Source organism: Bubalus kerabau, chromosome 10, assembly GCF_029407905.1.
Source record: "Bubalus kerabau isolate K-KA32 ecotype Philippines breed swamp buffalo chromosome 10, PCC_UOA_SB_1v2, whole genome shotgun sequence".
In the NCBI taxonomy this organism is placed as follows: Eukaryota; Metazoa; Chordata; class Mammalia; order Artiodactyla; family Bovidae; genus Bubalus; species Bubalus kerabau.
Window position 1 is genome coordinate 14,520,343 of NC_073633.1, and position 25,165 is coordinate 14,545,507.

The 25,165-nt window shown below is 43.4% G+C and overlaps 1 protein-coding gene and 1 long non-coding RNA gene across 3 annotated transcripts in view; one reads left to right on the top strand and one right to left on the bottom strand.

The window, feature by feature from the left end:
• Window positions 1-2,700: 2,700 nt before the first annotated feature.
• LOC129620874 (betaine--homocysteine S-methyltransferase 1) lies at window positions 2,701-12,474 on the top strand. Its single transcript, XM_055536658.1, has 6 exons — window positions 2,701-2,838; window positions 3,932-4,123; window positions 4,492-4,639; window positions 8,424-8,606; window positions 10,054-10,282; window positions 12,237-12,474. The coding sequence occupies exons 1-6, from the start codon at window positions 2,701-2,703 to the stop codon at window positions 12,421-12,423; spliced, it is 1,077 nt and encodes a 358-aa protein (XP_055392633.1). The 3' UTR covers window positions 12,424-12,474.
• The window catches only part of LOC129620875 (uncharacterized), a 42,754-nt gene continuing 20,340 nt past the window's right edge, over window positions 2,752-25,165 (bottom strand). For both annotated transcript variants that reach the window (XR_008698809.1, XR_008698808.1), the window contains 2 exons: window positions 22,260-22,385; window positions 2,752-2,885 (listed from right to left, as the gene is read on the bottom strand). This is a non-coding gene — a long non-coding RNA (uncharacterized LOC129620875). The remainder of the gene's footprint in view (window positions 2,886-22,259; window positions 22,386-25,165) is intronic.

Below are 25,165 nucleotides of genomic sequence, written 5' to 3' on the forward strand. Positions count from 1 at the left end.
TGCAGGAAAGTGAAAAGTGAAAGTGAAGTCGCTCAGTCGTGTCTGACTCTTAGCGACCCCATGGACTGCAGCCTACCAGGCTCCTCCATCCATGGGATTTTCCAGGCAAGAGTACTGGAGTGGGGTGCCATTGCCTTCTCCATATATATGACTACTCACTCTAAATGGGATACAATTATAAATATCCTCACATTAGTTCAAGTCACTTTGCTCCCAAGTGATTTTGCTACAAATTTATTATCCCAGTGAAGAAATATTGCAAAATTTTTTTGACTTTTTAGAGTTAGCTGTGGAATTCCAAGGAATCACCTTTCTCAAGAAAATTTACTAGGTAAAAGCAATGTTCTATACATATATACCTGGATCATGTACATATATGATCATATATATATGCATATATATGTATGCTTCTGCTGCTGCTAAGTCACTTCAGTCGTGTCCGACTCTGTGCGACCCCATAGATGGCAGCCCACCAGGCTCCTCCATCCATGGGATTTTCCAGGCAAGAGTGCTGGAGTGGGGTGCCATTGCCTTCTCCAATATACATGTATACACAAATATATACTTCTATAATATTGTATATTACATTGTATGTCAAGTATAATACATACTTTGTAATATTTAGCTTCTATGATGCTAAAATGAGACTAGTATAATGGAGCGTTTAAAGCTATAAAATGAATATAATTAGTATAGGTTGTATCATTGTTGTAGGAACCAGTCACATCCTATATTACTGGTTACAGGATAAAGACTCAAGAGTTTTATCGAGAGGATAAAACAGAAACAGAAAATAGAGGAAACAGAAAATAGATATTGAATGGATATCCAGAAATCACCAGAGTAATTCTCCTACTGAAGTTTATGCCAAAAGTTGTGGTTCTTGCACTCAGTGGAATTAGCATTGTATTTGGAAATGAATTTGGGTCTGGAAGGGTTTGAGGAATCTGAATATTTAATTGTTCCCAGGTGAACCTAGTAAGGTCACACTTGGAGAAGCTCTCCGTTTTTAAGAAGCATGAAGGAATAATCAAATCAATTAAAAGTGAAAGTTGTCTTCACCTTTCTTAATTACTGCCCTCTGGAAAAATCTGATAAAACTTATAGGCCCTCTGAGAACCATAAAATGTTTGTACATGCAAACAATTTGCACACTACTCCAGGGTTTTCGTTTTGTGTTGTACAGTCTCTGGAAATCCATCAAAGGACCACCTGGGTGGACTTGTTATTCATAAGGCATTCTGTCACGGAGAACAGGAACCAAGTCTGTAGTCTCTTCTCCCCTACTCCAGTCACACCACTGTGTTTTTCTGCTTACTCTGTGTAAGGGTTTTCAGTTGGTTCTGTTGCAAATTAAAACAACTTTGAAACTCCCTAATTTATGAATGTTTTCAAGTTCCCACTGAGAACTAAAGTTTCCACGATTTTAAAAGCAAAGATTTGGCTTCAAACTTAGGAATCCATTTTCTGAAATACACTACAGGTCTTTTTTTTTTTTTTTTGCCTCACCTTTAAGTCCATTTATAAACAAACACAAACAGAAATGCTTCCTATGTTCTTGGCACTCTACTAGGCATCTAGGCTGCAAAGCCGCCAGACTAATCTCCAGTCTTAGCCCCTGAAGGACTAAGAACACCAGTGTCCTGGTAATTCTTTAGACGCTAATGTGGTTGCTCCCAAACCTGTGCATTTTATAGGCCTCTGAAATTTAGAAATGAATTTTAGTGTCCAAAATACAACTGCTGATTTCTTACTCTGCCCAGTCATTTCTCTTGACAAAAACAAAACACCAAGTCTCACTATTGTTTTATAAAAGGAACATTCTTCTGCTGTCTTGGAATGGTGATGCTCAACAAAACTGAAAGTAAGAATCAGTTGGGAAACCGTTCCAAAAAATTGCCTGTGCCCTACCCTGAACCAATTAAATTAGAATATACGTGGATTTGACCCTAACATTCATAATTTTTTAAAAGTTTGCAGGGCTATGTAATGGGCAACCAGAGTCTAAGACCACTATTTTAGAGCAAAGGATAATGGATAACTCTTTAAATTGCATACATTTGATTAAATGGAAAACAAAAACATCCCACTATATTTCCTGCGGCCGTGAAAGCTTTGCCATATGGTATTCATCTGTGGACCTAGCTTGGTAACCTTGCTCCAACTCTGCTATCAGAATTATTTCTCAAAAATACTGAGCTAATCATATTAATCAATTGCTTTAAAACTATTGATGTTTCCCCAGTATCTATGGTCTGGAGCCTAGAGTCCCTGGGACGATGTGCAAGGCCATTTGCACTCTGTCTGGCAGCCCACGTCTCCAAGTCTGTCTCCCATCACTTCTCCAGCATATCCTCAGCCCCGGCCATTCAGGCTGCTTGTCATTCCCTGAAAGGCCAAGACTGTTCCTGCCTTCTTGTCTTTGCTTGGGCTGTTCCCTCTCTAGGGAATGCCCTTCCCCATGTTCTTTGCCTAGCACAATTGCTGAGATGATTCCTCCTCTGTGGGACCTCCCTCTTCCCTTCACCCCACACTGCTGGCAGAGATATTCTCTTGCTCCTAGCAAGAGACTCCATATCCACCTCTCATTAGCCCCCAGGATGAGCAAATGCCAGGCAACCAGGAATTTAAGCACATATTTTCATTGTTTATCTAAGAGCCTTCTGAAAGCATCACAGGCTGATAAACTGATAGCAAAGAATGTCTTTCAATCTCCCAGTTCGCCAACTTCATCGAGAGTTCCTCAGAGCTGGCTCGAATGTCATGCAGACCTTCACCTTCTATGCCAGTGAAGACAAGCTGGAGAACAGGGGGAACTATGTTGCAGAGAAAATATCCGTGAGTATCACCACACTGTGTCTCAGGCACGTGCGTCATCAACAAAGCTCCCAGAGAAAAAAAAAAGTTAAGCCTTGTTAGAGTTTCGTTTTAAACAAAACAGAAACAATGTATGTGTGAATAATATTCTTAGGTCTTAGCTAGAGTCCTCCAGATTAACAGAAAGGCATTTAATGAAGCAGATCAAAGAACTATTTAACTATTAATGATTTTCCAAGTCTTTTGACTAAGTTTTTGAGTGAGTATCCTTACAAACTCTTAGATCTTTACAGTTTTTTAATGTGACAGTATAGGAGAAAGGTCATATGTGGCAGGAATCAGCGAATCTAGAATATTCCTAGTTGAGCTACAATTAACTGTGTGATGTTGGGCAAACCATTTACCTATCCCATCAAATCAACAACTTCATCTCTAAAATGAAAAAGGAATTCTAAAATCCATGCGTCTGTGTGATATTTTGAGGACCAGAGTCAGTTTTTAGGGTCTAAATACTTCATAAAGACCTTACTTGTGATACATTTATCTGCTAATTGAGAAAGTATATAATGACAAAAAGTCATGAATTCTGTAGTTATTTTAATTGAGTTTATTCTTATTCATCAAAAAAGCAAATCATCATCACCACCACTATTTGCTAGGTATTCTTCTAACTGCAGTTTAAGCATTGGAAGATATCAGATCCTTTATTTACTTATTTTGGTCACACGTTGTGGCATGTGGGATTTTAGTTCTTGATCAGGGATTGAACTCAGGCCTCCTGCAGTGGAAGTGCGGAGTCAACCACGAGGCCACCAGAGAAGTCCCAGAAGATACCAGATCCTTTTACGGAAAGACTTTTACCCTCTCACAGATCTTTGGTATAATGTAATATTCCCTAAATACCATCATAAGATTTATTTTTTTTATCACTGTTATTGGCAGTGTTGTTACTACAAATTGTTCAACTCCGTAAAGCATTGAACTACTCCATCACTGTCATTTTCTGAAATCAAATCACTGTTGTAACATACAACTGAGATGTAGACATTTGAATAACAATTTTGCTTCAATCTCACATGAAAATGTAACCATACTGTATATTCACCCTTTTTAGGGGCAGAAAGTCAATGAAGCCGCTTGTGACATTGCCCGGCAAGTGGCTGATGAAGGAGATGCTTTGGTAGCAGGGGGTGTGAGCCAGACACCTTCGTACCTTAGCTGCAAGAGTGAAACTGAAGTCAAAAAAGTCTTTCAGCAACAGTTAGAGGTCTTCGTAAAGAAGAACGTGGACTTCTTGATCGCAGAGGTAAATAGACACTATCAAAGATGAGACAAGTACACTTCGTACATTTTATCTGCCTTACTCTCATGAGGACCATTGGGGGTTAGGTACCAGTCATGACTAGTCCAGTAATACTTATTTTCGAAAACTTCTTCCAGTTTAGGGCTTCAACTAATGTGATTCAGTTGATGTAATATAGCATTCTTCAAACCTCTGGACTGCAATTCACAGAAATCACCATTCTATTCTGCTTTTTAAATGCTAATGAATCACAACTCAGAGTTTAAGAAACACTCATCTGGGGATAATTAGGTTAATATGCAATAGGATAAGTTTTCAAATTATTTGGGGAGAAACAAAATTAAAAGTACTTTGACTTTAACTTATTTCAGTATTTTGAACATGTTGAAGAGGCTGTATGGGCAGTTGAAGCCTTGAAAGCATCAGGGAAACCAGTGGCGGCAACTATGTGCATCGGCCCAGAGGGAGACTTGCACAGCGTGACCCCTGGCGAGTGTGCGGTGCGCCTGGTTAAAGCAGGTGATGATAGATTTTGATTGGTTTGCAACTAGTGTGTCTTTTAAACGACATACAAACACAGGTCCATCTATGAATCACTATATACTATTTTTGTTACAGGAAAATCATTCATTTACTTTCTTAAGAATGCTGATACATTATTGCATCTCAAAGAGAAAAAGTGTAAAAAAAACAAAACAAAACAAAACAAAAAGGTACACCCATCAGCCTTTTGAAAAGGGCAACTAGACCTACACTGAAGGTTTAATACCTAGAAGTGAGAAGAATTTTGGTAAATCATAGACAGTATTAGGACAAATTATGTTTTATTTAAAATTTATCTCAAGTTGAGGTCTTTAGATATTAATATCTTTCAAGACGGTTGCCCTCTTTGCCAAAGTTTTTCCATTTTCCATAAATTACTGGTATGCTTAACTTTTTGTAATTGGTATCATAAAATTTAAAATCCTTTGATATGAAATATTGAGTATTCAATTTATCTTTTTATATAATTTCCATCCCTAATATTGGGTTTCATTTCAGTTAGGGAAAATTCACAGACTGTTTTCAAAGCTGTCTCATTTTAAACCTGAGGAATAGCACAGTGTCTATGGAAGAGTCTGACTCACTCTGTGAAGTAGAGATTTTTATTGGCTAGTCTTATCTAGCCAATCAAAATTTAATTTAATTTCTTGTCTTTATCCAACTCTTGCTATGTCACAAAAGTTATTTCATATTTGTCACTAATAATTACAATTATTTAGGTTTAGGATGACATTGTAGAATCTGAATTTCTGATTATAAATACAAAAAATGAGGAGAGCGCATCCCTGGTGGTCTGGTGGTTAAGAATCCACCTCGCAATGCAAGAGGCACCAGTTTGATCCCTGTCCTGGAAAGATCCCACATGCGGCAGAGCAGGTAAGCCCATGATCCATAACTACAGAGCCTGCACTGCAGGCGGCGACGACTGAGCCCACGTGCCGCGACCACTGAAGCCTGTGCACCTGGAGCCTGTGCTTTGCAACAAGCAATGAGAAAGTCTTAGTTGCTCAGTCATGTCCAACTCGTTGAGACCCCATGGACTGCAGCCCTCCAGGCCCCTCTGTCCGTGGGATTCTCCAGGCAAGAAGACTGGAGTGGGTTGCCATTCCGTCTCCAGGGCACCTTTGCAACCCAGGGTTGGAACCTGCATTGTAGGCAGATTCTTTACTGTCTGAGCCACCCCTGAAATGAGAAGCCAGCAACAAAGAGTAGCCCCTCCTTGCCACAACTGGAGAAAGCCAGCATGCAGCAATGAAGACCCAGTACAGCCAAAACTTAAAAATTTGTTTTTAATGGGGGGAGAAGCCAAGTTAACATGTTTCAAAAAGATGAGAGGAGGCCCTCATCCTCCCAGTTGTTAGCTGGCAGGGATTCTTGGCCTGTGTCTCATCCTTTCCTCACCCGACTATTCAAAGTGGCCACAGTGCTTGCCGTCACTGTGCCCTGTTTATATCCTTTATAGAACTTACCCAGATATCTCGTTTGTTTATGTCTTAATCTGAGAGGGCAGAGACTATGTCTGCCTGACTCAGCACTGAGTACCCTGTGCCCAGCATACCACCCAGCACATACAGGCTCTGAGTATCCATCTCACAATCGAGTCCATCTTCCAGTGTTGTTAGTCCAGCCTCGATGTGTCCTTACATAGTCACTCCTACCCCAAGTGATCACTTCCTCCCAGCAGCTTTAACACTTTCTATTTATGCCACACATTTGTAGTATCCTCAGATGACATTTTTTTTTTTTAATCTCAAAAAGACATTTTCTAACCTGTGAGAGTCTTAATAGGGTTCTGGAGTTACACAGAGGTAGAAAATTCACTTTTAAACCAAGCAAAGCAGTCTCTTGACTGCAGAACTTCTCAGTCCTTTGACATGTTCATATATATTTGCAGTCTCCAAGAAGGGGCTACAGTAAAAAAAAAAAAAAAAAAGACTACTCCTAATGTAATTGTTCATAGAATCTTATTTTCATCGAGCAAACCTTTGGAAACCCTGTGCTAAATTATAAAATCTTTTGTGTCTTATATTTCTCCATAACCCTTTACAAGGACCTTTGTGCCTAAATGACATCCAACAAATAGCTGACATATGATTAATTCATTAGTGTAATGAAGTCAAGAAAAGAAAGAGAAACTCTGACTACAGAATATTCAAAAAAGAAAGTGGTCAGGATCCAAGTGACCCTGTTCAGTAAGCTGTTGAATATATCAGCCTGGAATCCAATGGAAAGGTCAGGGTTAGAGAGAAAGCAGCCTGGGAGAGTTGTGTATGTAGATGGGATTGACAGCCTAGGGTAGAAAAGGAAGTGTAGACGCAGAAGAGAAGATAGCCCAGTGGAATCCTGTGACAAAGCAGGATTGAAAGGTTCAGCCTTGAGGAGGGGTTAGCACTTAGCACTCTAAAAAAAGCAGCCAGGGAGGTAGAAGCAATACTCTGAGAACAAGGGGAGTTCTCAGAAGCCAAGAGAAGGGGAGTATTGAAGGAGTTGAAGGAGAGTGCCGCTTGGATGAAAGTGGCTGAGACGTTGAATCAGATGAGGACAGAGAAGGGACTACTGGATTTGGCAAGATTGAGATCATCGGTGCCCTTAACAAAAACTGATTCAGAGGAATGATGGGTAATGAGGCCTGACTGGAACAAGAATGAAGAGCAAACTGCAGGCCCAGGCCTGTGAGGACTACTAAGATGCCTGCTACTGAACACTGGAGATCACAGTGTGTAGCATCAGCTCTGCTGCTCTGGGAATCTAGATGTTGGTGTCACTCTCATTATAGCCAGAAAGATTCTTTCCTTTCCTTATTCTTCATAACTCTATATCCAAGATGCAAAATCCTAGGCTGTGAGTTCATCAAAAAAAAAGTCCTTTTTGGAGGTGAAACAACCCAAGTGTCCAACTAATGAATGAATAAACAAAATGCAGTGTGTGTGTGTATACAGTGGAGTATTACTTAGCCATAAAAATGAATCAAATTCTGACACATGCTTCAACAAGGATGAACCTTGAAAACCTTGTCTTAAATGAAATAAGCCTATTACAAAAGGACACATACTGTATGATTTCATTTACATGAAAGTTTCAGAAAAACCTTTTCCTAAATTACATTCTGCTGTTATGCCCAAGAAACTCAATAATGCTTTAAATTGGCCTGGTGAAAGGGAACATTGATTTATTCCTCAGATGAGTGGTATGGTCACCACAGATGCCACTGGGCAGCTGGGAGTAGTGAAAAATTATTGTGCTTAGCAATGTAATGTCAAAGATTGAAAAACATAACTATTAAAATTTGATGGTATGAGGAGGGAGGTGGGGGGGGCTTCAGGATAGGGAACACGTGTACACCCATGGCAGATTCATGTTGATGTATGGCAAAACCAATACAATATTGTAAAGTAATTAGCCTCCAATTAAAATAAATTTACATTAAAAATAAATAAATAAATAAAAATGGTTAACATAGAAAAAAAAATCTAAAAAAAAGAAAAAGGAAAAAAACCTCTAATAATGTTTGTTTCTTTTCCAAAAAAGATGGACGGCCAAGTGTTCATAAATGACACTTCAATTGTATCAGACTCTTCTGAGCACTCTTCAGAGAAAGCACTTGCTGCGTGTTAGTTATTCTTGCCCAAGGGTAAGATAAGTTTGCAGGGACCAAATGCTATCCTTCTAATTCACCATTCCAAATTAAAGCTCCCTGACTCAGAGTTGGCCTCCTGGTATCTGGTGAATCTCTGAAGCTAAACTGTTCTTCCCTTTGCAGGAGCTTCCATCGTGGGGGTGAACTGCCATTTTGACCCCACAATTAGCTTACAGACAGTGAAGCTCATGAAAGAAGGCTTGGAGGCTGCGGGACTGAAAGCCCACCTCATCAGCCAGCCCTTGGCCTACCACACTCCCGACTGCGGCAAGCAGGGGTTCATCGACCTGCCCGAATTCCCCTTTGGTAAGAAAGCCATTTTATAAATCATCTCAGGGTCTTCATGTTAGACAAATTCCAAATAAACCTCTGGCCATAGAGCGTTATCGTGGTAAATGATGGCAGCGTATCTCCTCATCTCTTGGCCCTACTTCTCTCCCTGCAGCCCCAAAACTTTTAAATTAGACATTAGGAAACACAGGACCAGCAAGCAAAAAAGATCTCTGATTTAAAGGTAAAATCAAAGGTGAGTCAACACCTAGGTAGACAACCAATTCATCACCCGTGGAGTTTGGTAAGAAGAACGCCCTCCTCAGCGGGATCAGTGAAGACTCTGCTTCCGGTTCTAGCTCTGTTGCTTAGTGGTAGAACCTTAGCAAAGGTCCTTAGTTCATCCAGATCTGGATTTTCTCATCAGATAAATAAGGTTAGGCCAAGTTATCACCAGTATGCTTTTCTCTTATTTTGAACGCTGCTTGAATACTCTAGCTATATCTGAGTTGGGGGCAAGGGCAGAGGGAAGGTGCCATCTCTGGGTTACTGTGTAACAGATTTGAATGAACAGACCAAAGCAGATGGTGTGGGGTGAACCCTTGCAGTCTGAGAAGAGGGATAAAGCTTGTGTGGGAAGTGGGCGTGAGTCTACCTGGAGAATCAAGCCAGAGGTGAGCCTGGCCTGCTCAGCCTACTATTTCATTCTAGGGTCCTTATCTCATATTCCAGAGGGACTCTGTAAAATCATCAGTCTAGAAGAACCACAGAGAAGAATGGCGAGGCATTTGTGGTTTTATTGGTGTAGAAGAGATTATTGCAAAATTTAGTGGCTTTAAACAGCAAATATTTTTTATATCCCATAGTAGCTGTGGGTCATGAATTTGGGAGAGCTTAACTCAGAGTCTCTTAATAGGCTGCACTCCAGACTCTTGCATGGGTTATAGTCGCCTGAAGGCCTGATGGGAGCTCTTTCAAGCTCTCTTAGTTAGCTGTTGGGAGTCAGGGTCAGTTTTTTGCTATCTGTTGCCTGGAGCCCTCAGTTTCTTGGCTCATGGGCTTTTCCACTGTGATACTTGAGCATCTCACAGTGTGGCCACTGGCCTCCCCTGGGATGAGTGACCCAGGAGAGAACAAGGCAGAAACCCTAATGTCTCTAATGATCTAGCCTCAGAAGTCACAAGCCATCCCTTCCACCATACTTTATTGGTCTCACAGACCAGCCTGATGTAATGCAGGAAGGGTCACCAAGGGTGAGACCATCAGAGGGCAGAGATCATTGGGAACCATCATGAAGTCCCGCTGTCACAGCTGTTTAAACTGGGCATGTCAATGCAAGGTAGCTAATCATTTTTAAAAGTTAGGAACTGAATATTTCTTTTCAGAAATATAAGATCTTATCTAATTCATTTACTGAAAATAACATTTATTATAGCTATTTATTTTGAATATTTTTACTGAAAGAGAGCATCATATATTACAGGACTGGAACCCAGAGTTGCAACCAGATGGGATATTCAAAAGTATGCCAGAGAGGCCTACAACCTGGGGGTCAGGTACATAGGCGGGTGCTGTGGATTTGAACCCTACCACATCAGGGCAATTGCAGAGGAGCTGGCTCCGGAGAGGGGATTTTTGCCACTGGCTTCAGAAAAACATGGCAGCTGGGGAAGTGGTTTGGATATGCACACCAAACCGTGGATTAGAGCCAGGTAAGAACCTTAAACTGTATTTGCCAAACCAAACTCATACAAATTATGAATACATCCAAGTGAGGTCATTACAAAAAGTACCGCCAATTTGCAGTGTAATGACAAAGAATCACAGCCTCTTCAAATCTCTCACAGAAATATTTATAACTTTAGCTTTATGGAGTGATTTCTGGAGAAAGCTTTAAGAATATAAAATATAAATAATGTAAGTTGCAACAAAATGTGATTTCACACTCTTGGAAAGCACCATCTATGTGGTGGACACTAACAGTGAATCATTTGTTAGGATTCAAGTACAAATATTAATTGCTTATTCTGTGCCAAGCACGATCCTTGGAGCTGGGAAGACAGTGGTGAATGAGATTTAAAAAGGTCTTTGCTCTCAGAGCTTACATTCCATGGGGGATGAGGGACAATAAACAAATAGATTTTCACATCAGGCAATGTTCAGGGTACTAGGAATATAGAAATGAAAGGCTGCAGTCCCTGGCTTAGAGCCTCTCACAGTCTACTGGGGGGAAATGGAGAAGAAAGCTGATGTATTATACTGTAGTTATCTACTTAAGTAGAGGCATGGATGGAGAAGGCAATGGCACCCCACTCCAGTACTCTTGCCTGGAAAATCCCATGGAGCCTGGTAGGCTGCAGTCCATGGGGTCGCTAAGAGTCGGACATGGTTGGACACGGCTGAGTGACTTCACTTTCACGCGTTGGAGAAGGAAATGGCAACCCACTCCAGTGTTCTTGCTTGGAGAATCCCAGGGATGGGGGACCATGGTGGGCTGCTGTCTATGGGGTCGCACAGAGTTGGACACGACTGAAGCGACTTAGCAGCAGCAGCAGCAGCAGCAGCAGAGGCATGGATAAAAAAGTAACAATGAAGAGAAGAGAATAACTATCTCTACCTAATAGATGATGTAGCAGAAGGGACTTTGGGGCTAGATTTTAAAGAGCTAGGTAGATTTCCACAGAAGAAGGAAGTGGGTAGAAACTGCCCCCCAAGCAGAGGCAGCAGTTTCACTCTATTTGACTAATGTTAGTTCAACAAAACTGTGTCAGACAGTGCCACCAAAGGGCAAGCTGGACAAGGCACGGGCCTGTCTCCAAGGAGGATAATAGTCTAGCAGGCAGAGAGCTAAATAGCTAAGTTCAGCTGACATAGTAAGTTAAGGATGAAGATGTACACAGGTGCTGGGGGTCCACACTAACAGCCACCAGGGGAAACAGTGGGAGGGCTGGTGAAGAATTTCCCATGGAGCTAGCGTCTGAGCTGAGTTCTGAAGGACGAGTTACTTTGCCAGGTAGGAGAATGGCCTAGAGGGAAGCACTGAGTGGGGGTGCCGAGAGAACGGTATGCTGAGACATTAGCAGTTTGAGAACCTCAGATTCAGAATTTGGTAGGAGACACACATCCGGACGGGAGGTGGCCTCTGCTCCCACTCACGAGGTCTGGATGACCTTATCCCAAGGCAGTGAGGAGTCTGAAGGGTCTGAGACCAAGTTCGATCCCCAAGTTTCAGTAGCCTGGAGACAGGGAAACCTATGAGGAAGTCTTTTCTGCAAGAGACCAGACCTGACAAGGCCTGGAACTAGGAGCTGATGGAAATAGAAAGGAAGCAGAGGCGGGATCTCCGGGTTGAGGGGCACAGAAGCAGCACTGGCCTTGGGAAGAGCAGCGAATGTGGGCCTAGGTGGCTCAGGAGGTAGAGCCAGAAAGTGAGGATGGGGAGGCGAGGTAACTTAGCAAGTGTCCTTGTTCTACATCCTTAGCTTTTGAACCTACGTGTATATGAAAAGGAGGAATTCAAAGTAATTTTAGACCTACAGATTCTGGGGAAAAAGAAAAGATAAATGTGTTTCAGAGGACACACTCTCAAGAGTCCAAAGATGGCAGGGTTCTAGCTCACAGCCTGGAGACAGACCCTCACGGTTTCTGTGTGTTTTGTTCACCCAGGGCCAGGAAGGAATACTGGGAGAATCTTCAGATAGCCTCGGGCAGGCCGTACAACCCTTCCATGTCAAAGCCCGACGCCTGGGGAGTGACCAAAGGAACAGCCGAGCTTATGCAGCAGAAGGAAGCCACAACGGAGCAGCAGCTGAGAGAGCTCTTCGAAAAACAGAAGTTCAAGTCTGCACAGTAGCCTCGATGGAAACTGTTTTTAGTGACTTCCTCTAGGCTTGGGCCACAGTTCCAAAACTAAGGAAAAGATGGTTAAAAGGCAATGCTTATACAAATGCCAGCTTACGCGTCAAGATTGACAGGAACTGAACAAAACAATTATAAATAACACTTGACCATTTTTTTAAAAGTATGTATTTAGAACTTGGAAGCAAAATGAATAACAAGTAAATCTTAAACTGGGTTACTAAGTAAACCAGGTACACAGTATTGAGGAAATCACTGTGGCCAAGAAAAAATAATTTGGACAATAGTCCTACTTTAAAATTTCACAGGCTGGTAAGGAGGATGAGATGTGAGCTGTCATAAATGGTGTAGCAACCAGACAAGTGCAAAGTGCTATAGGACAGTGACTTTCAAGCTTCTTGGAAATGGCCCTTAATGAGAAACACAATTTATGTAATGACCCGGTAAGGCACATGTACAACCATTGAAATAAAATGTGATCCATTCTGGTATTTTTAAATTCCATTCCTTTCTGTCCTATTTCATTAATAAAATATGCTGGTTAAGGCCTTTTAAATTGATTTTATGACCATTAATTGAAAACCACACATTGAAAAAACACTAAGGGACATTTCAGCTATAGGGGCTTGGCTATTCCTTTACATTTCTCCTTAGAAAATCAGTCCTATGGGAACAGATCAGTAAACAGTCAAAGCTCAGAGTCCTGCTGTGTAGAGTTCCAGAGTTGTTCCCTCTTTTCTGACCCATTTCCACCACTAAGAAGCATTCAAACCAATGGGAAGGCCAAGAAGGGATTAGTACCAGGCTCTCTCCATTCTGCTCTAGGCTGGATCCACCTAAATGCCTCCAGTCAGTAAGGCTAGGGAGCACTGGTCTTGAAATGGCCACCCACTCCAGTATTCTTGCCTGGAAAATCCCACGGACAGAGGAGCCTGGCGGGCTACAGTTCATGGGGTCACAAAGAGTCCGACATGAGAAAGTGACTGAGCACAAAAAGGTCTAATAAAGAAAAAGAGATTTTCCAAACTCTGTCAGGGTTTCCTAGATTGAGAACTATATTTTCTCCTGGTAATACCTACTCTGAAAACTCAAGCCTGAAGATGTAAGATCACTGGAATAAATGACTACTCATTGTATTAGAAAAGAGTTCATGCTTCTTTCTAAGCATTCTTGGATTGGTATGGCTGCTTTGAAACTCTTAATTTCTTCAGCTATTAAAAAAACCAATAAGACTACCTTGGATGTATTTGATTCTGTTCCATAATTTGCTATATACAGTGGAAGTGAGAAATAGATTTAAGGGACTAGATCCAATAGACAGAGTGCCTGATGAACTATGAAAGGAGGTTTGTGACATTGTACAGGAGACAGGAATCAAGACCATCCCCAAGAAAAAGAAATGCAAAAAAGCAAAATGGCTGTCTGAGGAGGCCTTACAAATAGCTGTGAAAAGAAGGGAAGCGTAAAGCAAAGGAGAAAAGGAAAGATATACCCATTTGAATGCAGAGTTCCAAAGAATAGCAAGGAGAGATAAGAAAGCCTTCCTCAGTGATCAGTGCAAAGAAACAGAGGAAAACAACAGAATGGGAAAGACTAGAGATCTCTTCAAGAAAATTAGAGATACCAAGGGAACATTTCATGCAAAGATGGGCTCAGTAAAGGACAGAAATGGTATGGACCTAACAGAAGCAGAAGATATTAAGAGGTGGCAAGAATACACAGAAGAACTGTACAAAAAAGAGCTTCATGATCCAGATGATCACGATGGTGTGATCACTCACCTAGAGCCAGACATCCTGAAATGTGAAGTCAAGTGGGCCTTAGAAAGCATCACTATAAACAAAGCTAGTGGAGGTGATGGAATTCCAGTTGAGCTATTTCAAATCCTGAAAGATGATGCTATGAAAGTGCTGCACTCAATATGCCAGCAAATTTGGAAAATTCAGCAATGGCCACAGGACTGGAAAAGTTCAGTTTTCATTCCAATCCCAAAGAAAGGCAATGCCAAAGAATGCTCAAACTACCACACAATTGCACTCATCTCACACGCTAGTAAAGTAATGCTCAAAATTCTCCAAGCCAGGCTTCAGCAATACGTGAACTATGAACTTCCAGATGTTCAAGCTGGTTTTAGAAAAGGCAGAGGAACCAGAGATCAACTTGCCGACATCCGCTGGATCGTGGAAAAAGCAAGAGAGTTCCAGAAAAACATCTATTTCTGCTTTGTTGACTATGCCAAAGCCTTTGACTGTGTGGATCACAATAAACTGTGGAAAATTCTGAAAGAGATGGGAATACCAGACCACCTGACCTGCCTCTTGAGAAAAGTGTATGCAGGTCAGGAAGCAACAGTTAGAACTGGACATGGAACAACAGACTGGTTCCAAATAAGGAAAAGGAGTACATCAAGGCTGTATATTGTCACCCTGCTTATTTAACTTCTATGCAGAGTACATCATGAGAAATGCTGGGCTGGAGGAAGCACAAGCTGGAATTAAGATTGCTGGGAGAAATATCAATAACCTCAGATATTCAGATGGCACCACCCTTATGGCAGAAAGTGAAGAACTAAAGAGCCTCTTGATGAAAGTGAAAGAGGAGAGTGAAAAAGTTGGCTTAAAGCTCAACATTCAGAAAACTAAGATCATGGCACCTGGTCCCATCACTTCACGCCAAATAGATGGGGAAACAGTAGAAACAGTGGCTAACTTTATTTTGGGGGGCTCCAAAATTACTTCAGATGGTGATTGCAGCCATGAAATTAAAAGACATTTACTCCTTGGAAGGAAAGTTATGACCAACCTAGACAGCATATTAAAAAGCAGAGACATCACTTTGCCAACAAAGGTCCATCTAGTCAAGACTATGGTTTTTCCAGTGGTCATGTATGGATGTGAGAGTTGGACTATAAAGAAAGCTGAGTGCCGAAGTATTGATGCTTTTGAACTGTGGTGTTGGAGAAGACTCCTGAGAGCCCCTTGGACTGCAAGGAGATCCAACCAGTCCATTCTGAAGGAGATCAGCCCTGGGATTTCTTTGGAAGGAATGATGCTAAAGCTGAAACTCCAGTACTTTGGCCACCTCATGAGAAGAGTTGACTCATCGGAAAAGACTCTGATGCTGGGAGGGATTGGGGGCAAGAGGAGAAGGGGACGACAGAGGATGAGATGGCTGGATGGCATCACCAACTCGATGGACATGAGTCTGAGTGAACTCCGGGAGTTGGTGATGGACAGGGAGGCCTGGCGTGCTGTGATTCATGGGGTCGCAAAGAGTCAGACACGACTGAGCGACTGATCTGATCTGATATGAAATTTCTATATCCCAGTTTCTATTTTAAAAAGACAGAAGTATGCTTAAGTTTTAAAGGAGAAGGCAGCAGTATTTAACGGGAAAAGAAATTTCCAGAATTTTCTTACTAAGAGAATTAGAAATCCACCTCTTATCCTCCAATGCACAGAAACAGAACCAAAGGTGCATGTGGCTGAGGTGAAATAAGAAAAGAGTGAATGTCCTTTCCCCCTCCTTTTTTTTTAAACCAAGTTTCTATCACTCTGAAAGCAGTTCAGTATTTAATACTTTCACTCATAGATGATAGATACTTTTATTTAATCTACTATTATATTGGGTTGACCAAAAAGTTCGTTCAGGGTTTTCCATAACATCGTACAGAAAAACACAAAGGAACTTTTTGGCAACTGAATACCACTGTGTAAGATGCATGCCCCTTTAATATTCTATCCAGAACTTTTACTGCCACACAAAACATTGTAACTCCTAATTATTCTTAATACCCTTTGATTTTAAAAATATTTCCCTCAAAGGAAATATACTGAAGCTACACTGGAATGAAACTGTGTATCAACACTGCCTCTTAGTGGCATATCTCATATTTTGAAAAAATATTTTTTAATTCATCCCTCCACCAAGTACATTCATTTTATTTCCAGAAGTTTTGTTCATTAAAAGGGAAGGTTCGTTCAACATTTCTCACTGGTCAAGATATTTTTATGGAATCAAATCCAGAGAGACCTTAGAGATCAAGAGTCTAAACTCTCCCTTTTAAGGATAAGATTCTAAAGGCAGGATGCCAAATCAGGAAGGACTTGTTAGTCTAAGGCTGCCAGAAAAGATGGCTTTAGCTTGGATTCTTGGTGTAAGGAGAGTGGAACCAGGACAGACAGTTCACAAAACTAAGGAGTTCAGCCTCCTGCCAAGAAAGAAAGATCCCTGCATTACTCAGAGTCAGTGTAAACTCACTGACTGAACTGTTCACAGTTTGTGGCCTGACACTTGTTCATACTGTAGCAAAGTGCCTTTGAGTAAGGGAGCCAAGCCAATGCAGACCTAAAATGGAGAAGACTCTGAGAGTCCCTTAGACTGCAGGAGATCAAACCAGTCAATCCTAAAGGAAATCAACCCTGACTATTCATTGGAAGGACTGATGCTGAAGCTCCAATACTCTGGCCACCTGATGCGAAGAACTGACTCATTGGAAAAGTCCCTGATGCTGGGAAAGATTGAAGGCAGGAGGAGAAGGGGACGACAGAGGATGAGATGATTGGATGGCATCACCGACTCAATGGACATGAGTTTGAGCAGGCTCTGGGAGGTGGTGAAGGACAGGGAAGCCTGGTCCTTGGTGTCGCAAGTCCATGGTGTTGCAAAGAGTCAGACTTGACTTAGGAACTAACTGAACAGCAACAACAATGGAGACAGAACTGGACAGGAAGGGATCCAAAGCGTCAGTTCCCAATTTCTCCAGAGGAGGGCAGCAAGGCACCAGCTGGGAATGCCAGAGGAGCCATATTTGTGCTTTGAACTTGAGCTGTTTCATTGAACAACCTATAACATTGAATGGCAGAGGCAGCTGTAGCGCCCTTTGTTTGTTTTGATCGGTTTTTCCCTAAGATACATGGATCTTTGACTCACATCCTGGACAACCCACCCAGTGCGGAAAGCTTTATCTCTCTCCAACCAGCTCCTCTTTTTTTTTCTCCCTAGGGATCACTGTTCCCGGCTTTGAGCATACTGGCTGGCTGAGAGCATTACCCAGACTGTTTTCCCAAATAGCCTTCCTGTTAGTCAATAATATCCACTCAGCCAGTCTGGAACCTTCCGTGAGTAACCTGCCAGGTGGAGAATCCTGATTCTTACACGATTAAGGGGGAAGGAGTCAATTTGAAGAGAGAAAAACAGAGTCCCAGGAAGTGCTTCAGGAGTAGTCTGTCTGAGAATGTGTTAACTACAGAGTTAGCGATAACCAGGCCCAGTGTTTCTAAACATCTTTGGGAACAAATGAATGTTTAGCGTTTGAACAGAAAACGACTGAAAGGCAGCCAAATACAGACTTCTCACAGATGGTGACAGGAAGAACAGGGTCATTTGGCCAAAACTGGTGGGAGCGTGGTGAGGGAAAGGAAGAGCTAGAAAATGCTTCCAGTTTTCAAGCAGCTGGAGGCTCTGCTGGCCCTGGAGATGAAAAATTTAGGGGGTGGAAAGTGAGAGAGACAGATGTCATCATTTGTGCTGCTATGAGCTGCAGAAATAATGCCAGACCATTCGCGCACAGCCGAACAGAAGAGGTTACTTTATATGCCACTAAATCAGATGCACAATCATTTTATCACATGCTTTGAGTGACAGATTCGTGAATGTTCCCCATGTATATTTTTACATGAAGCACATTTTCAAGGGAAACAGCATACTTTTAACAAAAATTTATTTCCCCATATGCCTAAAATACTTTTAGCAGTCATCACTTATATGCAAGCTGCTAATGTACCATTTTAAAAATGATTCCTATTTGTTCCTTCACGCAGGTTCAGTGAGACCTCTATTTGGCCCCATTCTGCGGTTTTTCGTTCCAGTTTACTACATGGCCTTGAAAGGAAAAGGCTGAATATCTTTGAAAATAGTTCAAACTTTTCCCCCAATTCAGCTTGGCCATCTTTCCAATTATTTTGACTTAATGAGATTTTACTGTTCTTTGGAAAGGTTAACGTCTCAGCATATGAATTGGCTGAGTGGAACACAGACATTTCTACGCCCCCCCCCCCCAAACACTTCTGCAATGTAGTACAAAAAGCAGTAAATAAATTTCAAATCAAGAATTCTGGGTGCAAGCCCTAGCTTTGCCCTACCTCATTTGCAGTGCTGAATAAATCACCCTACTTCTCTGAACTCCAGTTTTCTCATCTGAAAGGGGTGTGTGTGTGCGTGTGTGTGTGCGCGCGCGTGCGTGTGCGTGCTTAGTTGTGTCCAACTCTCTACAACGTCATGGACTAGAGCCCGTCAGGCTCCTCTTGTCCATGGAATTCTCCAGGCAAGAATACTGGAGTGGGTTGCCATTTCCTCCTCCAGGGAATCTCCCCAACCCAGCGACTGAACATGGGTCTCTTGCATGTCCTGCACTGGTAGGCAGATTCTTCACCGCTAGCGCCATCTGGGAAGTCCCATCTATACCATCAAATTAGAAACATAAAATTGTGGAGTTTTTAAAGCAAGGTATCAGAGATTTAATAGCAACAGCCTCATCATTGTCAACAAATATTTACTGAGTGCCACGAGTGGCATGTTTCCAGCAGACTTAGTTGCTGACTAAACAGATAGCAGACGAAAACAAACAACACTGCTCAGGGGGCAGGGAAAATGTTATTAGGCTAGAATCAGCCTGGCACTGGAAATGAAAATGTCACTTTTCCCCATAGGTACCTGCTTCCTAGGGAGATTTGGGCCTGTGGTTGTTCACATTATGAACTGTTTCTGTTTTCAGGACTCAGAGGTCTTTGTAGGATGGCATGAGCATAAGCTACGGAAATTCTAGAAACCATCAAGTGGTTAATTCTTGTTTAGAGTTCTTCATCTCCCTAGCAAAGAGAGAACTGTCTTCTCATGTGTTATAATAACATGATGAAGTCTGGAAGCTACAAGCCTCAGAACTTTTTCCTTTCATAAAGTCATTCCCAGAAGCTTGACTATCCCCAGATTTGTATCTCCAGCCTGGACCATGCCCAAGAACATGCCCTTGATATCAACCTGATGTTTAGACCCAAGTAGATCGCTGCCCTGAGCCCCTTCCTGTGGTTGTCCAGGGAGAGTTCCCCAAATCTATTTGACCTGGTCTGCATGGGTTCTGGTCACCGGAGACACCTTCCTCAAAATTTTCTACGCCCCTCTATAGTGGTTAGGAATGCTCAGGGCCAGTGGTGCCATTTGGAAGGGCACCCAGCCTGGACACGTTGGCATAGGACCCAGTCCTGGCTTCTCTCCTTTGAGGTGCTCAGTGACAATCTACACCTCTTTTCCCATGTCCCCCACTTCGTCCCTGTCTGGCACCGACCAAGTGCTCCATGGAGGCGTGGGACTCTCATTGGCCTCAGTTCCAGGAGGGGCACCCGGTGACAGGAGCGTTCCCGCTGGAGGGTGCAGTGTCTCTGAACAGGTGAGGCTGGGCTGCCCAGTACAGAGGAGACTGTATGCGGCTCATGTCAGACACACGACAAGTTCTGGACTCTGGGCCGCCACCAGAGGTTCACCGTCAGCCCTCGCTTTGAGCGGCCTATGGGAACCTGCATTCATTGTCATCTGTGGGGGTTCTGGCCTCAGCCCAAGGTAGGGGTGAGGGGACACAGCCTCAGGGGGCAGCAAACAAAGCAAACTAAAGACACTAAGATCATGGCATCTGGTCCCAGCAGCAGCAGCAGCCGGGGTAAAGACAGGTGCTCTCTGACCTGAGCATCCATCCTCAGACACGGCCACTCCCTCCTCACCACCCCTGCCGCTCAGGGGTCACCCCGCCCCACAGGCTCCTCCAGAGGTGGCCATGCCTCAGCCTCCGACGAACTCCCAGACACTGCTCCACAAGGTCAGCAGGCTGCGCCCGTCCACACCCCTTGGTCTCTGATGGATGCAGCCCTGGCCTGGCCTCCCAGGTTGGTATGAAGCGGTGCCAGATGAGGGATGGGGGTCCCCAGGTGAATGGCACCTCTCTTCTAGCACTGCCTCCTGCGGAGGTGTGGAAGGGGGAGGGCACAGTCAACGCTGCGAGAGGTCATATTCTAGGAAGGCGCTGTGTAGGGCTTAACCATATCATTGGAAGAGGCCTTCCTCTAAGCTACATTCCCGACAGAAAATTCACCACAAAAGAAACTATCATTCAGCGTTCCCACACGAGACGTGCACTCGGGGTCACTGTCCACAAAGCACAGCACTCACCTCCCAACAGGCGAGGAAGCCGCTATTCACTGGCCGCACCGCGGATGGTGTAGTGCCAGGAAAACGGAAGTAACCAGCATTAAATCAGTGATATTAGGGAGCCGCAGACACAAGATCTTATTATTCAACACAAACGGTTTCCAAAGAACCATGGCATTCAGAGCAAGAATAGCGCTGCTTTCTTTTTATCTCAATGGAAGATATGAAACCAGTACATTTGCCAAAGAAGAACAAGGAGAGAGGGCTCCTATTCCTCAGGAGGAGGAGATGGTTATCTTCACAGAAGGACTGCTTTTCAATGCACTATTCTAAATCACATGGGCCCATAAATTTTTAAACATATTTTAAATCACATACGTTTTAAAAATAAGATGGCTTATATAGGCAGGTATCCCATAAAAACATTCCCCAGAGCCCTCATGTCCAAGGTGCTGCAGCCCGTACCTGAAAACCAGGCCCTCATCTCATCTTCCCATTTCCCCATAAATGTGACCCACCCCCAGAATCTGCCAGATTACAACACGGCAGCTCCATATTCTAAGATTTTGTTCAAGTCAAAATCCTTGACTCCTCTCTTCCTCGCATGTCCATTTTCAGCCCATCTTTAGCAGTCACTGCGCTTCCTCCACAGGCTCTCGCAGACCTAATCTCCACAGACGATCATGAATGATTCTTTTAAAAGCTAAGTAGATCATGTCACTCCCCGATTCAGTTGCTTCCTGTCACAGACACTGAGTTTTGCCTCTCAGATGCTCTTTCATGGAAGGACAGGGTGCCCTGCTCTGGGTTACATGACCAGAGTGCCCAGCTCCTTCAGGGTCAAAGCTGCAGATGGCTTCTTTGTTCAAGGTCAGACCTTTCCTGGGACAACCTGTGCCTGGTATCTGAGTGGTACAAGGGCATAAATGCCTGATGTATTGACCTGACAAAGGACAACCTTGAACAAAGGACCACAGAGGACAGTGCTCTCTCCAGTACTCACCCTGGAGTGGACCAAGGCACTTTTGGCTCTTCATCGCAACTCAGCTTCAACCTCAGCCCCGTCCTCTCTCCTCTTCATCCTCCCCTTTCACCAGTGCCAGACCTGCATTGCCGTCTGAAGGTTCCACCTGTCATTCCTGCTCCCTCTCCCCTTTAACTTCCATGAGCATTTCCACCCCACCTGACCCCTGAACCTTGCAGTTCTATGTCCTGTTGGCTTCTGATCCCCAAAGGACCTAACAGTGACTCGTCTGCCCTCACCACCCCATACAAAACATCAGTGCACCCTCTGCTCTCTCTATCCCCCTTACTCTGCTTATTTTCATCGATGGATCACCACTTGTCATACTTTTTTTTTCCCCTCAAAAAATATGTGTTTTTTCATCTTCTCCCCACAGACTAGAATACAAGCTCCTCTGAGACTTGGCTTTGTTTACTTCCATACCCACATGCCTAGAACAATGCCTTGGATGTAATAAGAGCTCAATAAATACCTGATGAATGAAAAAACAAATGCACATTTGGGAGACCCCTGCTAGAAAGAAGGAAACTTGAATAACTGCAAAAATATTTCAGTGTTGTCTCTCAGACATATAGAGAAAATTTTAGGAGCTGAAAATGTTTGAGATGTACCTGTTACTTCCAAATTTGAGTCTAGAACCCAGGGGCCTAGATTCCCATATTCATTTTGCCTCCAAGCACATATGCTGCTTCAAATATTTGTTGAGCACCATCTGTGAGCCAGACACAGCTGAGCACCTGGAAATACAAAAATGAAAATAATACCACCCTGCCTTTGGTCAGCCTCAGGCCAGTGATGGAGACAGACAAGAATTCACCAAAGGAACTAAGAGCTATAACAAATGTCACAGTGGATGCTATGGAGGCACAGAGAAAAGTCACTTAAGCCAGCACTGAGGAGAGCCAAATTGCCCCAAGGAAGCCCTGAGAAACGTCTCCAACAGCCCCTAAGCTCACTTCTACCTCAGTACCTTTGCACTGGCTGTCCCTTCTGTCTGGAGCATGGTACCCTTTAGATTTTCACATGGTTGCAACTTCATGTCTTGGATCAAATGCCACCCTTTCAGGGTGCCTCCTGAACACCTGAAGTGCTCCAACTACCCCAATCCTGCCTTCCCTTACACTTTGACTAGATGCTCTGTCAAATTACCTTACTTTTGTCCTTCATAGCACTTTACAGACCTGTTGATTGATTGACTGGTTCTATATTGTCTGTCTCCTCCATCCTGTGCTGAAAGTCCTCTGAGAACAAGCACCTTGTTTGTTTTGCCTTCTTCTCTGCAATGCAGGAGACCCCGGTTCGATTCCTGGGTCCAGAAGATCCACTGGAGAAGGGAGAGGCTACCCACTCCAGTATTTCTAGGACTTCCCTTGTGGCTCAACTGGTAAAGGATCTGCCTGCAATGTGTGAGACTGCAGTTCGATTCCTGGGTCCAGAAGATCCCCTGAAGAAGGGAATGGCTATCCACTCCAGTATTCTGGCCTGGAGAATTCCATGGACTATACAGTCCATGGGTTCACAGAGTCGGACACGACTGAGTGACTTTCACTTCACTGACTCCAGTGCCTACGGGGGGGCCTGGCACATGTGAGGTGTTCAACAAGTAGGTATGAACAACTGTGTGCTGTGCTGTGCTTAGTTGCTCAGTCGTGTCCGACTCTGTGCGACCCTGTGAACTGAAGCCCTCTAGGCTCCTCTGTTTGTGGGGTTCTCCAGGCCAGAATACTGGAGTGTGTTGCCATGCTATGCTCCAGGGGATCTTCCCAACCCAGGGATCAAACCCAGGTCTCCCACATTGAAGGTGGATTCTTTACCATCTGAGCCACCAGGGAAGCATGAACACTTGGGTAGAAAAGTAGATAAAAAGACATTGCTTCAATAGAGACACAAAGAACGACTAGTAAGTCAGGGTGGGGTGAGAGTGAAGCAGCTCCAGAGGGAAAGCTTTTGCAAAGAAGTGGATTGTCTTTCTCCCCAACCAGGGTCCCAACATCAAAAATCTTCAGGTCTTGGGGATAGTATATGGGGATTCAGACAATATTGGGGGATTCATGATAACATTCTCTTTACTTTTATATTCTGAAATTTTTCATAATAAACTAAAGACGAATTGATGCTTTTGAACTGTGGTGTTGGAGAAGACTCTTGAGAGCCCCTTGGACAGCAAGGAGATCCAACCAGTCCATCCTAAAGGAAATCAGTTCTGAATATTCATTGGAAGGATTGATGTTGAAACTGAAACTCCAACACTTAAACCACCTGATGAGAAGAACTGACTCCTTAGAAAAGACCCTGATGCTGGGAAAGATTGAAGGCAGGAGGAGAAGGGGGATGACAGAGGATGAGATGGTTGGATGGCATCACCGACTCTATGGACATGAGTTTGAGTAAGCTCTGGGAGTTGGTGATGGACAGGGAAGTCTGGCGTGCTGCAGTCCGTGGGGTCACAAAGAGTCCGACACGACTAAGCAACTGAACTGAAAGAAACAAAAGCTTGGGGCTGAGAGGGTAGGAAGCAGCTCCATTTTAAGCCCAAAGGTGGGACCTGGGGTAAACTGAAGAGACCAGACTCCATGCAAAGACATTTAGGTTTCATTTTTCCTCCCCACACTCTGGTGTGGGCTGAACAAAATGAGCCAGAAATAAGTCAATTTGTGAACCCTGGACAGCACGGGCCAAGTCCTGGATCCTAAACAACCTATTTGCTTGATTCTGAAAAACTTTACAAGAAATCTACAACAGTCTGGAGACCAAGTCTCAGAAATATTGAAGAATCAGGCTCTTTTCTAAGACCTCACTTGTGTCACAGCTCTGTCTAGGGCACACTGCTATTTCCCTATGGGGAGATAATAGAAAATTTGTATTTTTTTCTCTGCTCCCAGTTCCTGGAACACAATCTCTGAAAACCTGTCATTTCTTAGGTGAAAGGAGCACCTGGAACATCTTTTATATTGAAGGGACTCTATAGCAGGGACTGTTCATCTATTGCAGGGATTCTGGGTGGCTCCCAGATGAGAGATGGTCATCAGAAAGACCAAGTTGTGATTAGAAGCTTAGAGTTTTCATTCCCAGCCCCCATGCTCTGGAGAGAGGAAGGGGCTGGAAATGGAGTTAATAAGTAATCAGGCCTTCATGAGGAAGCCTCTATAAAAATCCCTATAGAAGGGGGTCTGGAGAGTTTCTAGATTGGTAAATACGTCCACATTGGGAAAGTGACGTGCCCCAGCTCCACGAGGACACAAGCTCCTACACTCAGGACCCTTCTTGACCTCACTTTGTGTATCTCTTCATCTGTCTCCTTTATCTTATCCTTCAATAAACCAGTAACCATGTTTCTCTGAGTTTTGTGAACCACACTACCAATTTAATCAAGCTTGAGGCAAGGGAGTCATGAAAACCTCCAATTTATAGCCGATCCACCAGAAGCACAGGTGACAACCTGGACTTACGACTGACATCTGAAGGGGGTGTGGGGGCAGTCGTGTGGGACAGAAGCCTTACCCTGTAGGATCTGACC

Excerpts from the sequence above, each read along its gene's own strand:
- LOC129620874 (XM_055536658.1), top strand. The coding sequence starts at position 2,701 with ATGTCTTTCAATCTCCCAGTTCGCCAACTTCATCGAGAGTTCCTCAGA. Across the intron at positions 4,124-4,491 it reads TGGACTTCTTGATCGCAGAG|TATTTTGAACATGTTGAAGA; the intron begins GTAAATAGACAC and ends AACTTATTTCAG. Across the intron at positions 10,283-12,236 it reads AAACCGTGGATTAGAGCCAG|GGCCAGGAAGGAATACTGGG; the intron begins GTAAGAACCTTA and ends TTGTTCACCCAG.